Here is a 15,008-nt window from a genome sequence, read left to right on the forward strand (position 1 = left end):
TCCCGAAGGACCAGATTTGTCAGCACCAAACATGAGATATATGATAGTTAACTATGGCGAGAACAATTGGATCTGTGGGTCAGACAGCTTAGATTCCCGAAAACAGGAAGCCTGAGCGTTAAACAGCTGGAGGCTTTGCAGGTTAGACTGAGGCCAGTTATCACTCGCTAAAAATAAAAAATAAAAACACATTTAGATAGATTGGAAAGCCGTTGGAATGTGGCTGAGTGAGGCAGACACCCAAACAGGCCGTGGCCCAGTGTGTGAAGCTTAACAGTGACGACTAAAATGTTTTGTTTTGAGTGCCCTGAAAAACTACTGACTATTTTCAGTCATGTGCCACTTAAAATGCAGCGAGATAATTTTAAAAGATGAATATATCACTCAGTTTTTAAAAATTAAGAGTCAGAAAAAACACAATGTGGCACATTTAAAAAGATTTACCTCAGAAGTAACATTTCCAAGAAGTGATGTCTTTGGTTCTGTCTGGAAATTGAGCTGTTTCATGACAGCAGGAACACACATGTTGTACGATGGTGATGTGTGTGTGGTTCCAACACAGGTTAGAACAAGGAGCTTTGGACAATTAACACCTGAAATACCTTCATCTGAATTGATGGTGTCTTTGTTTGAGGTGAACAAACTCTCCAACAAAATTCCAAAAGCCCCAGTCAGTAAACTGACCTGAGAGTCTGCAGGTTGTAGTCTGGATTCTCCACCAGATTAGACAGCTGCTTCACATCTGAATCCTGCAGCTTGTAGTTGAATCTCAGGTCCAGATGTTTCAGATGGGAGGGGTTGGACTTCAGAGCTGAGACCAGAGAAGAACAGCTGATCTCTGACAGACCGCAGCACTGCAAACTGAACAAGGAAACTAGTGAAGAAGAACTCAGAGCAGTCAGATGGTCAGTGTGGATCAGTAAAAGATCAGCCTGATGTCTGCAGGTTAGTGTCAACACAACTTTCACATCAGATTCATCTGAACACACAACTAAAACATGTCTGACCTCAGAGTCTCCAGTCTGCAGTCTGGACTCTCCAGAAATCCACACAGATGTTTTACTCCTGAATCATGCAGGTTCAGGTTCCAGCTCAGGTCCAGATGTTTCAGATGGGAGGGGTTGAACTTCAGAGCTGAGACCAGAGAAGAACAGCTGATCTCTGATAAACAACAGCCCTCCAGTCTGAATGAAGAATAAACGCATTCAATTGTAATTAGACATTATTTTTCTTCAAGGGAACTGACTTTGTTCTTAAGTTGATCTTCACTGGTATTTGTTTGAATCAGTGAACTGACCTCAGAGTCTCCAGTCTGCAGTCTGGACTCTCCAGAAATCCACACAGATGTTTCACTCCTGAATCCTGCAGGTTGTTCATGCTCAGGTCCAGATGTTTCAGATGGGAGGGGTTGGACTTCAGAGCTGAGCCCAGAGAAGAACAGCTGATCTCTGACAACCGGCAGCTGTTCAATCTGAATAAAGAAACAAGAAAATACAAATCTATGGTATGGTTGTTTTTTACATCAGTCCAGCTGATATGAAGACATGTGGTTTCTGACGGAGACGTTACAAATGGTAAATGAGTTACACTTATATAGCGCTTTCCAGCTGTACTCCTACAGCCCCAAAGCGCTTTACACTGCAAACATTCACCCACACACGCACACATTCACACACCAGTTGTCGGCGGAGCTGCCATACACAACGGCGCTGGCCTGACAACCGGGAGCTACCGGGGGATTCAGTGTCTTGCCCAAGGACACTTTGGTGGACACAGGCGGAACTAGGGTTTGAACCACTGACCTTCAGGTTAATCGTTGAACGCTCTACCAACTGAGCCACCTTCCCCCTTCCCAACATTTATTCAGATTCAGATTCAGATTCAGAAATACTTTATTTATCCCCGAGGGGCAATTTCAAGGCAACGGAGCAGCAAAACGTTGAAGGTATCAAATAGGATAATAAAAAAATAAAAATAAAATAAACAGATAAGTGGGGCATGTCTCATATGTACAAGAAATGTGCAAAGAAAAAATGTAAAAAAAAAGTATATAAATATAAGAATGTCAGAAAAAATGTACAATAGAGTGACTGTGGTTTAAATAAAATATACAGTGTAAAGTGACAGTGTAAAGTGTAAATATACAGTGTAAAGTGTCAATGTAAAGTGTCGACAGTGGAGTAAACAATTTAACAGAGTATGGAGTAGTCCGGGGGGGGGGGTCTGTGGATGTGGGGGATGTGTTTAGCAGCTGGAATTAAAAAGCAGGGTAGCTTTGGGGACAAAAGTAGCTCTCCTTCTCTCAGTCCTGCAGGCGACGCAGCACAGGCGCCTCCTGGAGGGGCCACTGGAATGCGGGATGGAGTATGTGGGAGGGGTCCTTCATGATTTTAGCTGCCTGACTGAGGGCCTGCTGGTTGAATTCTGACCCTTTTGAATTCTGAGTTCTGACCGGCAGGCCAATGATTTTAGAGCATAATGATGCTGTGCTCTGCAGTCTGTTCCTGTTCTGGATGCTGAGGGAGTGGAACCAGTAGGTCATAGAGAAGGTCATGATGCTTTCCAGGAATGCATAGTAGAAAGTCATCATGATGTGAGTGCTGACTCCAAAGGAGTTGAGTTTCCTGAGGAGGTACAGCCGTTGGTGACACTTCCTGAGAATCTCCTCTGTGTTGGCAGAGGATTTCAGGAGGTTGTCGAAGATGGTGCCCAGGTATTTGTATTCCACGACTGTCTCCACTGGCTTCCCGTGGATGGTGGTGGTGACTGCAGCAGCCAGATCCCTCTGTCTGCTGGAGAAGGTCACCACCATCTCTTTGGTCTTGCTGGGGTTTAGTTCCAGTTTGGAGCTGTCACACCACTCCACGAACTCCTGCAGAGCGGGTCCGTGATGTTGTGAGGGGCCTGACAGCAGCGACAGGAGAACTGTGTCGTCAGCGTACTTGACCAGATGGCGGTTGGGCTGTGTGGCTCTGCAGTCATCGGTGTAGAGGATGAAGAGCAGGGGGGAGAGCACACATCCCTGAGGGGAGCCAGTGGAGGTGGAGCAGAGGTCGGAGAGAGAGTTGTTGACCCGAACCCTCTGAGTCCTGTTGGTCAGAAAGTCCAGGATCCACAGGATTAACTGGTCATCCAGGTGAAAGTGGGAGGAGAGTTTAGTGGCCAGGATGTGGGGCTGCAGGGTGTTGAATGCTGAAGAGAAGTCAGCGAAAAGAAGTCTGGCGGATGAGTCGGGGAGCTCCAGGTGTTTGTGAATGGACTCCATGATGAAGATTTTTGCATCATCCACGCTTCTGCCTGTGCGATATGCAAACTGGAGTGGGTCCATTAGGGTGTCAGTTGTTCTGATGATGTGATGTTTGATGATCTTCTCCATGGCCTTCATCACCAGGGAGGTTAGGGCCACGGGACGGAGATCATTCAGAGTCAATAGGGTTAGGTTTATTTTTTGGGGGGATAGGGATGACTGTGGAGTGTTTCCACAGCTGTGGAAACAGGTTAATTTACCAGCTGCTGACGGGATGTTACCTCATTTATTCATCATATCATATTCCGTCTGCTTTGTCGTCAATGAACTTATATGTTGATCAATTTTAATGCTTTGTCAGCAGTTTATGAAAATTGTGCCATCCTTCCTGAAAATCCAGTGAACTTCATAAAGTTCTAGAAACTTCCTGCCTTTACTTTCGTGGTGCCCTGTATAACGACAATAAAAAGTCTGAATCTGAATCTGAAAAGACATGAAAGTTCATGAAGGCATGTTGTCCTTGAACCCCATCCTCTTCTTTGTCCTCGACTGAACGTCTCCGTCCTCGTCTGACCTCAGACGAGGATGGAGGACCTGACTGTCGGACAGAACCAGACAGGTCTTTCGGACCTGTCTGGTTCAGTCTGCGTCAGTCCCCGGGTCAGTCAGTACCTCGGCTAAGCGTGGGTTGTGTATACATGCCAAAATAACTCGGATTAGGACGCTTTATCTGGCACCAAAAGCTCGATCTCAAGAGCTGTGGTTCGGTTCGTCTACAGCTCCGCTAAGGTGTATACATTTAAAAATTCGATATAGGTTGGATTAAGACAACAATACGACTTTCTGTTCTTTTGCATGTAAACGTTCTTACTGAGTTCTGGTCAAAAGTTCTGGTCAAAAGCTTCAGATTAATAATCAATGACAGATAAATGGGGGCTGGGGGGGAAGGAGCCGGAGCTTGTGCGTGAGGTTGAGAGATACCGGCTAGAGATAGTCGGGCTCACCTCCACACATAGCTTGGGCTCTGGAACCCAGCTCCTTGAAGGGGGCTGGAGCCTCCACTACTCTGGAGTTGCCCAGGGTGAGAGGCGGCGGGCTGGTGTGGGCTTGGTTATAGCCCCCCAGCTCAGCTGCCATATGTTGGAGTTCACCCCGGTGAACGAGAGGGTCGCCTCCTTGCGCCTTCGGGTCGGGAAAAGGTCTCTCACTTTTGTTTGTGCCTACGGGCCGAACAGCAGTGCGGAGTACCCGGCCTTCTTGGGGTCCCTGGGAGGAGTACTGGATAGTGCTCCAACTGGGGACTCCATTGTTCTACTGGGGGACTTCAACGCTCACGTGGGTAATGACAGTGATACCTGGAGAGGCGTGATTGGGAGGAACGGCCTCCCCGATCTGAATCCGAGCGGTGTTCTGTTGTTGGACTTCTGTGCGAGTCACAGTTTGTCCATCACGAACACCATGTTCAAGCATAAGGGTGTCCATCAGTGCACGTGGCACCAGGACACCCTAGGCCGGAGGTCAATGATCGACTTTGTTGTCGTTTCATCTGACCTTCGGCCGCATGTCTTGGACACTCGGGTGAAGAGAGGGGCTGAGCTGTCAACTGATCACCACCTGGTGGTGAGTTGGATGCGCTGGCGGAGGAGGAGGTTGGACAGACCGGGCAGACCCAAACGGATTGTGAGGGTCTGTTAGGAACGTCTGGCCGAGCCCTCTGTCAGGGACATCTTCAACTCCCACCTCCGGGAGAGCTTCTCTCGGATCCCGGGGGAGGCGGGGGACATCGAGTCCGAGTGGACCATGTTCTCTGCCTCCATTGTCAACGCGGCGGCTCGAAGCTGTGCACGCAAGGTCTCCGGTGCCTGTCGTGGCGGCAATCCTAGAACCCGGTGGTGGACACCGGAAGTACAGGATGCCGTCAGACTGAAGAAGGAGTCCTACCGGGCTATGTTGGCCGGTGGGACTCCTGACGCAGTAGATAGGTACCGGCAGGCAAAGCGGGCCGCAGCTCGGGCAGTCCTGGAGGCAAAAACTCGGGTCTGGGAGGAGTTCGGGGAGGCCATGGAGGAAGACTTTCGGTCGGCCTCGAGGAAATTCTGGAGGACCGTTCGGCGCCTCAGAAGGGGGAAGCAGTACTCTGCCGGCACCGTTTATGGTGCTGGTGGGGAGCTGTTGACCTCGACTGGGGACATTGTCGGAGGGTGGAAGGAATACTTTGAGGATCTCCCTAACCCGACTGACATGCCTTCCACTGAGGAAGCAGAGGGTTGGGGCTCGGAGGCGTGCTCATCCATCACCCCAGCCGAGGTCACTGAGGTGGTTCGTAAGCTCCTCAGTGGCACCGGGGGTGGATGAGATTCGCCCTGAGTACCTCAAGTCTCTGGAAGTCGTAGGGCTGTCTTGGTTGACACGCCTCTGCGACATCGCATGGAGGAAGGGGACAGTACCGCTGGAGTGGCAAACCGGGGTGGTGGTCCCTCTGTTTAAAAAGGGGGACCGGAGAGTGTGTTCCAACTACAGGGGGATCACACTTCTCAGCCTCCCCGGGTCTACGCCAGGGTACTGGAGAGGAGATTACGGCCGATAGTCGAACCTCGGATTCAGGAGGAACAATGCGGTTTTCGTCCAAGTCGTGGAACACTGGACCGCCTCTATACCCTCCGCAGGGTGCTCGAGGTTTCATGGGAATTTGCCCAACCAGTCTACATGTGTTTTGTGGATCTGGAGAAGGCATTTGACCGTGTCCCATCCTGTGGGGGGTGCTGAGTGAGTATGGAGTCCGGGGCCCTCTACTAAGGGCTGTCCGGTCTCTGTATGATCGAAGCAGGAGTCTGGTTTGCATTGCCGGCAGTAAGTCAGACTTGTTCCCAGTGCATGTTGGACTCCGGCAGGGCTGCCCTTTGTCACCGGTCCTGTTCATAATTTTTATGGACAGGATTTCTAGGCGCAGCCAGGGGCCGGAGGGGATCCGGTTTGGGAACCTCAGGATTTCATCTCTGCTTTTTGCAGATGATGTTGTCCTGTTGGCTTCATCAGACCGGGACCTCCAGCATGTGCTGGGGCGGTTTGCGGCCGAGTGCGACGCGGCAGGGATGAGAATCAGCACCTCCAAGACCGAGGCCATGGTTCTCGACCGGAAAAGGGTGGCATGCCTTCTCCGGGTGGGTGGAGAAGTCCTGCCTCAGGTGGAGGAGTTCAAGTATCTCGGGATCTTGTTCACGAGTGAGGGAACAATGGAGAGGAGGGAGCTGAGGCGAAAGGCGAAGCTCTCGTTTTACCGGTCAATCTACGCCCCTACCCTCACCTATGGTCATGAACTTTGGGTAGTGACCGAAAGGACAAGATCGCGGATACGAGTGGCCGAGATGAGTTTCCTCCGCAGGGTGGCTGGACGCTCCCTTAGAGATGAGTTTCCTCTGCAGGGCGGCTGGACGCTCCCTTAGAGATGAGTTTCCTCCCTTAGAGATGAGTTTCCTTAGAGATGAGTTTCCTCCCTTAGAGATGAGTTTCCTTAGAGATGAGTTTCCTCCCTTAGAGATGAGTTTCCTCCCTTAGAGATTAGTTTCCTCCCTTAGAGATGAGTTTCCTCCCTTAGAGATAGGGTGAGGAGTTCGGTCACCCAGGAGGAGCTCGGAGTCGAGCCGCTGCTCCTTCACATTGAGAGGAGTCAGCTGAGGTGGCTTGGGCATCTGTACCGGATGCCTCCTGGACGCCTCCCTAGGGAGGTGTTCCAGGCATGTCCCACCGGGACGAGACCCCGGGGAAGACCCAGGACCCGCTGGAGAGACTATGTCTCTCGGCTGGCCTGGGAACGCCTCGGACTCCCCCCGGAGGAGCTGGAGGAAGTGTCTGGGGTGAGGGAAGTCTGGGCTACGCTGTTGAGGCTGCTGCCCCCGCGACCCGGGAACGGATAAAGCGGGAGAAGAAGAAGAAGAAGAAGAAGAAGATACAATAGGGTCCTTGCACTTTCAGTGCTCGGGCCCTAATTAGCGACTCTAAAACTGTAGGATTATATGATGTAATTGGCAACTCTAACCAGGTGCCTAGCAAAATAGAATTGGTTGCAGTTCCCCGCCCTCCACTTTACCCCCCCTCCATATTACTGTGTGATTACTATTTCTATTGATGCCTCTTGTTTTTTGCACTATCCCCTTTGCTGCTGTAATCTGCAAATGTCCCCTCTGTGGGACTATTAAAGGATTTCTTATCTTCTTCTCCAAAAGTTCACGAGGTGCGGCGTTAAAGAGGCGTTAACCAAAATAACCTTGTAAAATTTAAAACCAATGCACATTTGGTACCAATAAGAGACCAAAAAATTAGATGTGGACTATTAAATATAAGATCATTAAACTCCAAGTTTCTGTTAGTAAATTATATAATTACAGAGAGCAGGAGTGATATTTTCTGTTTAACAGAAACATGGCTACTGTCAGGGTTTGACACTTCCCCCCAGTTTGTAACTTTCAGTTTCTGTCTTGCCCCGCCTGTGTCCCATCTGCCCTGATTGTGTCTGCACCCGTGTCTCGTCATGTCTCGTTATCCCTTCAGTATATCTTGTCTTGTCATTCCTTGGTTCCCTGTCGGTCCGTACTGTTCTCTCCTCCATGTCTCCCCGTCGTTTTTCCCTGTTCCTGTTTTTTGGTTAATCCTGCTCTGCAGCGCTTTGCTTTTGCCTTTTTTGGATTAAAACCCTTGTTTGAGAACTCCTGCCTCCAGCCTCCCTCTGTCTCCTGCACTTGGGTCCTTAAAAAACCAAACCATGACAGCTACAGGAGGAAGAGTATGTTAGTTTGAATGAATCGACTCTGCCCGGCTACTTTAATCATCACATTCCTAGAAACACGGGCCGAGGTGGAGGAGTCGCAGCAATTTATAACTCCAGTCTCCAAACAAAGACTGAACCTAAGTGCAATTATAATACATTTGAAAGCCTCACGCTTAGTCTGAAATTTCCGAGCTGGAAATCAGAGAAGCCAGTTGTGTTAGTGGTAGTGTACCGGCCCCCTGCTGGTGCTTATCTAGAGTTTCCGTCTGAATTTTCAGATTTCCTATCTGGATAATTGATCAGTACAGATAAATTCATAATAGTGGGTGACTTTATTATTCATATGGATGTTGAAAGTGATAATCTTAAATTAGCTTTCAATTCTCTTCTAGAATCAATGGGTATCTCACAAAAAGTGGACAAACCGACGCACTGTTTTAATCATACTCTCCATCTCGTTCTCAGCTACGGTGTTGAAACTGATGATCTGTTGGTGTCACCTGTAAACTGTTGAAGTGCAAAATAGGAGGTTTTATTTTAGCAGATGTTTTTATCTGATGAAGCTATTGCTAAATTTAAGGAGGCCATTGCTCATCTTACGACAGTCGAAAATAGTGAAGCCTCTACTGAAGCAATAGAGGCCAGTGACCTGGGTTCTACCTCTGATGTTGATGTTGATTTCCTTGTTAGTAACACTGCTGATCTGTTGCATTCAGCTTTAGATGAAGTTGCTCCTTTGAAAAGGAGGGTTTCCAACCATAGGAGCTTAACTCCCTGGTATAATTCAGATATCCGCATGTTGAAACAAAACGTGCGTAAAATGGAAAGGAAGTGGTACTCTTGTAGGTCTGTAGACTCCTATCGTGAATGGAAAGATATTCTAATATTATATAAAAAAGCCATTTGTAAAGCCAGAACAGCTTATTATTCAACGTTGATAGAGGATAACAAAAGTAACCCACGTTTTCTGTTCAGCACTGTAGCCAGGCTGACAAAGAGTCACAACTCTGTTGAGCCGTGCATTCCTGCAGCTCTCAGTAGTGAGGACTTTATGAGCTTCTTTAACAGTAAAGTCATCAAAATTAGAGAAAAAATCAACTAGCCGGTTGTGGGCATTTCTTCAGCTTTAGCGACTTCCCTAGGCTCTGACTTGACTCTAGACTGTTTTGATCCTATAGACCTCCCGGAGCTGACCTCACTCGTCAATAGAGCTAAGTCAACCACATGTATGTCAGACCCCATCCCGATTCGACTATTCAAAAATGTTTTTTCTCTTATTGGTTCAACAATACTGGACCAAATCAACCTATCCCTAAACTTAGGATATGTACCAGAGGCTTTCAATGTGGCACTAATTAAACCTTTACTTAAAAAACCTTCTCTTGACCCAGACACCTTAGCTAATTATAGGCCAATTTCCAACCTTCCATTTGTGTCTAAAATTCTGGAAAAGGCAGTTTCAAGCAAGTTATGTGACTATTTGTATAGAAATGATCTGTTTGAAGTTTTTCAGTCAGGGTTCAGAATGCATCATAGCACAGAGACAGCACTGGTTCGAGTCACGAATGACCTTCTTATGGCCTCAGATAAGGGATTAGTGTCCATACTGGTTCTACTGGACCTCATACTGGTTCTACTGGACCTCAGATAAGGGATTAGTGTCCATACTGGTTCTACTGGACCTCAGATAAGGGACTAGTGTCCATACTGGTTCTACTGGACCTCAGATAAGGGATTAGTGTCCATACTGGTTCTACTGGACCTCAGATAAGGGATTAGTGTCCATACTGGTTCTACTGAACCTCAGATAAGGGATTAGTGTCCATACTGGTTCTACTGGACCTCAGATAAGGGATTAGTATCCATATTGGTCCTACTGGACCTCAGTGCTGCTTTTGACACTATAGATCAGCATTTTACTGCACAGGTGAGAGCATGTTGTTGGGATTAAAGGGACAGCTCTACGTTGGTTTAAATCATATCTATCTGACAGGTTCCAGTTTGTTCATATCCCCTGGAGTACTTCTCCAAATCATCAATCCTTTCTTCGAGCAGTTGGATCTTCTGATCTTTAAGTTGGATTGTGGCCTTCAGCTCACGGACTTCTTCCACTAGGCCCAACAGGCTGGCTTGCTGCTTAACTACTTTGCTGATCTCCTCAGTCATGCAATTGAGTGTTTTTTTAATCTCTTCCAACTCCTCTGCCAACTTTTTAGTTGTTGTTGCCATGTTTTCAACCTTTTTTACAGAATAGTATGCTCCAGGAAGCTTGAAGCTCTGTTGCTGTTCACCATGTGTTCTCATGCCCCTTTCAAAAATCCACGGTCAAAAGCACCAAACTGAGCAAATGTCCTCAAAAAGTTAACCAAATAAAACACTTTACTATCAACAATGCTTTCATAGCATATGGATGGCATAATATTTTGGTGACTTTAGGCAGATTTGCAAGGAGACTCTAACACAGGAAGATTAGTGGCAGCCATCTTGAATCAGTGGCCCAGCCATCTTGAATCAGTGGCATCTTTTAATGCTTGGGTTCCCTTTTAAATTTCATGCTATGTGACCCTGGGTTTCAACATCAGTACATGGCCTGACCAGAGGTTTCGTAACAACCACATAGTTCAGAGATGGGTAGAGGTACAGCTGTGATTAAACACTGCAGGACATTTCTGCCTAATGATTTGATTAAACAGGTGATACACACATCAGTCTTGTCAAATGTAGATTATTGCTCCGTGATTTGGTCCAGAACAACCAAACGTAACCTGGCCAGGCTGCAGGTAAATCAGAACAAAGCAGCTGGCTGAGTCATTCAGCAACTTTATCAGACCAGTGGAAGTAATGAATCCCCATCCATCCTGGTGAAGTGGAGAATGTAGAATATGTTTTTATTCTTTTTAAATTAAGCTATTGATGATTTTTATTAATATTGTGTTTGAGAGTTAGATGAGAAAATGTAAATCCTGATTTTCAAAAGAGGAAATGTAAAGTCATAATGCCATTGTGCTGATTATAATGTTGTTTTTGACTTTAAGGATGTGTCCTAGTGTCTGTTGTCTCTGAGTTGTGAGCATGTATGTTTATGTATTTTAATTAATGATAATGTTGTAATTCAGCTTATGATTCTGACGAGACCCCAGAAAAAAAACTGCTGTGAAAGGTCAGCAGCTAACAGGGATCGAATAAAACAACCAAACAAACAGTTGTAACGGTCACCAGTTGAACACTTGGTGGATTCTGACCTGAGAGACTCCAGGTGACAGTGTGGACTCTCCAGTCCAGGACACAGCTGCTCCAGTCCAGAATCCTGCAGGTCGTTGTTGCTCAGGTCCAGTTCTGTCAGACTGGAGGACTGAGAGCTGAGAACTGAGGACAGAAGTGGACAGATGTTCCCTGAGAGGTTACAGCCACTCAACCTGCAGAGGAGATTAAAGAGAGGTCATGAGGTTATTTAGGAAAGTTTATTATGTAATTTAACAAATAAATAAATCATACATTATCAATGAATGCTGATTATTTCAACTAATAGTTATAGTAATTGCTGCATTTCTCTTGTATGTATGTACATGTAAAGTTTCCTGAGATGAATGATTGAGGTGAACTGGTCCCACCTGAACCTGAACTTAGTTGAACAGTGAATTTAACTGGTTTCCTCCAAGAACACAACATGTGATTGTAACTAAAACAGATGTGTCCGTGTTCGTCCTTACTTAGCTTTCTTGGAGGCTTTGACCACCGGCAGCAGCCTCCGTAGAGCCTCCTCTGAAGCTGAGAACTTCTTCAGGTCAAACTCCTCCAGATCTTCTTCTGATGACAATAAGATGAAGACCAGAGCCGACCACTGAGCAGGAGACAGTTTACCTCTGGAGAGATGTCCTGACCTCAGGGACTGTTGGACCTCCTCCACCAGAGACCGATCATTCAGTTCATTCAGACAGTGGAACAGGTTGATGCTTCTCTCTGCAGACAGATCCTCACTGATCTTCTTCTTGATGTATTTAACTGTTTTCTGATTGTTCTGTGATCTTCTTCGTTTTGGTTCCATCAGACCTCGTAGGAGGTTCTGATTGGTCTCCAGTGAAAGACCCAGGAGGAAGCGCAGGAACAAGTCCAGGTGTCCGTTGGAACTCTGTAAGGCCTTGTCCACAGCTGTCTGATGGAGGCAACTCTCTTCTTCTTCATCATCTTCATCCACATCCTCATATTCATCTTCATCTTCATCTTCGTCCTGAACAACTTCTCGTGTTTCAGATGTGTGATTGGTTCTCTGTTCCTCCAGCAGGTTTACTCCAGACTTGATGAAGGTCTGATGGACATGAAGAGCAGCCAGAAACTCCTGAACACTCAGATGGATGAAGCAGAAGACCTGGTCCTCGTACAGGCTGCTCTCCTCTCTAAAGATCTGGGTGAACACTCCTGAGTACACTGAAGCCTCTCTGACATCGATGCCACACTCTCTCAGGTCTGGTTCGTAGAAGATCAGGTTTCCTTTCTGCAGCTGCTGAAAAGCCAGTTTTCCCAGAGACTCCACCATCTTCCTGCTCTCTGGACTCCAGTGTGGATTCGTCCCAGTTCCTCCGTCATACTTGACCTTCTTCAGTTTGGCCTGGACCACCAGGAAGTGGATGCACATCTCAGTCAGGGTCTTGGGCAGCCCCCCTCCCTCTCTGGTTTCCAGGACGTTCTCCAGGACGTTCTCCAGGACCGTAGCAGTGATCCAGCAGAAGACTGGGATGTGGCACATGATGTGGAGGCTCCGTGATGTCTTGATGTGGGAGATGATCCTGCTGCTCTGTTCCTCTTCTCTGAACCTCTTCCTGAAGTATTCCTCCTTCTGTGGGTCAGTGAACCCTCTGACCTCCGTCACAATGTCAACACACTCAGGAGGGATCTGATTGGCTGCTGCGGGTCGTGTGGTGATCCAGAGACGAGCAGAAGGAAGCAGGTTCCCCCTGATGAGGTTTGTCAGCAGCACGTCCACTGAGGTGGACTCTGTAACATCAGTCAGGTCCTCATTGTTGTGGAAGTCCAGAGGAAGTCGACTCTCATCCAGACCGTCAAAGATGAACACGACCTGGAACTCTTCAAAGTTGCGGATTCCTTTGGTTTCAGTGAAGAACAGATGAACAAGTTCCACCAAACTGAACTTCTCCTCTCTCAGCCCATTCAGCTGTATGAAGGTGAATGGAAGCAGGAACTGGATGTCCTGGTTGGTTCTGCCTTCAGCCCAGTCCAGACTGAACTTCTGTGTTTGGACTGTTTTCCCGATGCCGGCCACTCCCTTCGTCATCACCGTTCTGATTGGTTCATCTCTTCCAGGTGGGGGTTTAAAGATGTCTTCCTGTCTGATGGTTGTTTCTGCTCTGTGTGGTTTCCTGGAAGCTGCTTCAATCTGTCTGACTTCATGTTCATCGTTGACCTCTCCGGTCCCTCCCTCTGTGATGTAGAGCTCCGTGTAGATCTGCTCCAGAAGGGTTTTCTTTCCTGCTTTATTAATCCCCTCAGACACATACTGGTGCTTCTCCTTAAGCTTAGACTTCAACTTTTTACAAACTTCAACTAACGTACCTTAATGAAAGAACATAAATACAGAGATTTAGTGTTTTATGAAGTTCACTCAACAACTTAATTCTAAAAATAATCAAGATCTGAACGTCTCCTGATCAGCTGTAACTTTACGAAGAGCTGTCCAATATTGAGTATATCACTTTTAAAACACCTCTGAACATTCAGGACGTGGAAGTGACAAGAACATCTGGGTTTCTAGTACCAGGATGTTAGCAGTAGAGCCCCGGGGCCTCATTTATAAAAGAGTGCGTAGGATTCATACTAAAAGTGTACGTGCGCTCAAAAGCCGAAAATAACGTGCGCACAAATAAATCCTGATTCATAAAACCGTGTGCACGCACATCTGCATGCAATGTTCGCTTTATAAATCACAGTCCACCTGGAAGGTTGCGCACATGAATTAGCCTCATATCCCGCCCTCTACACGCCCACTTTATACCATGAATGGGCAATGCAAAGTACTTCATGACTATTTTTGCATATAAATGAGCCTGCTGATCAATGGTGTTTTACACTCAAAAATCATGGCAAGGAGACCCAGAAAGCAAAATTTCACAGAGACTGAGATGGAGATGTTGTGGATGAGGTGGAGGCCAGGAAAAAAATTATTTGGTGGTCACAGTAGTGGCATCACTAACAAAAAGAAAGCGAGTGAGTGGCAGCACGTCGTTGCTGTTGTAAAGACTGTGAGTGCCACGGACAGATCTGTGGCCAAAATAAAGTGGTGTGATCTGAACGTGGAGGCCGAGAGGAGAGTAGCCTGGCACCATCAGAGCTGTGACAGGTGGGGGCCGCTGCACACCCGAGCCCACACCGCTGGACACCCGAGCCCACACCACTGGACACCAACATAGCCTCCATCCTTGGGACGGCCAGCGTGTGTGGTGTAGTGTCAGAAAGGGAAAGAGACACTGATTTGGTGGAGACCACAGAGGAGAGCGGTAAGTACAGTTTTATCTGTTTATTCATATACATTTCAACAGCAACTTGGGAAAAGGCACATTGGACATCTTTGTTATGTCCTCAGTCACTCTACAGTTGGACGTGGTGGGTGACAAGGAGGTTTCCGGCACGGCGTGTCTAACACTGCCGGTTTGGGTGTAATGGATCTATAAGTCTGATATGTGATGACATTAAAAGTATGACATGAATCAGGCTTAATTTCACCACCTCACCGCCTGTCTCGCCAGTTCCCCATATCTTCAAAATGTTCGTGCGCTAGGATCAAAGTTTGCGTAAAGATACGCACATTTTTCCGTTATTTTTTTTCATAAATCCCAATCTTTGCGTAGAAGATGGCGTGTGCATATTTCAAGCCCTGTTTTGTAGCACGCAAGCTTTATAAATGAGGCCCCTGATCCTTAATTGTGTTCTTAGACACCTTCCTAAGCAAGGTGTGACCAGAGACTTGTCTGCAGAAATGTTTAG

At 47.1% G+C, this 15,008-nt stretch overlaps 1 protein-coding gene across 1 annotated transcript; it reads right to left on the reverse strand.

The window, feature by feature from the left end:
* Window positions 1-481: 481 nt before the first annotated feature.
* LOC133451727 (NLR family CARD domain-containing protein 3-like) lies at window positions 482-14,441 on the reverse strand. The gene is made up of 5 exons (XM_061730869.1): window positions 14,348-14,441; window positions 11,732-13,580; window positions 11,255-11,422; window positions 1,298-1,471; window positions 482-861 (listed from the first exon to the last, which is right to left on the reverse strand). The coding sequence occupies exons 1-5, from the start codon at window positions 14,439-14,441 to the stop codon at window positions 672-674; spliced, it is 2,475 nt and encodes an 824-aa protein (XP_061586853.1). The 3' UTR covers window positions 482-671.
* Window positions 14,442-15,008: the final 567 nt, after the last annotated feature.

This window comes from Cololabis saira, chromosome 10, assembly GCF_033807715.1.
Source record: "Cololabis saira isolate AMF1-May2022 chromosome 10, fColSai1.1, whole genome shotgun sequence".
NCBI lineage: Eukaryota > Metazoa > Chordata > Actinopteri > Beloniformes > Belonidae > Cololabis > Cololabis saira.

Coding starts and splice junctions, on each gene's coding strand:
- LOC133451727 (XM_061730869.1), bottom strand. CDS start 14,441: ATGGAGGCTATGTTGGTGTCCAGTGGTGTGGGCTCGGGTGTCCAGCGG. Junction 11,423..11,731: donor CCGGTGGTCAAAGCCTCCAA/GAAAGCTAAGTA, acceptor CTGCAGGTTGAG/TGGCTGTAACCTCTCAGGGA. Junction 862..1,297: donor TGCAGACTGGAGACTCTGAG/GTCAGTTCACTG, acceptor TTCCTTGTTCAG/TTTGCAGTGCTGCGGTCTGT.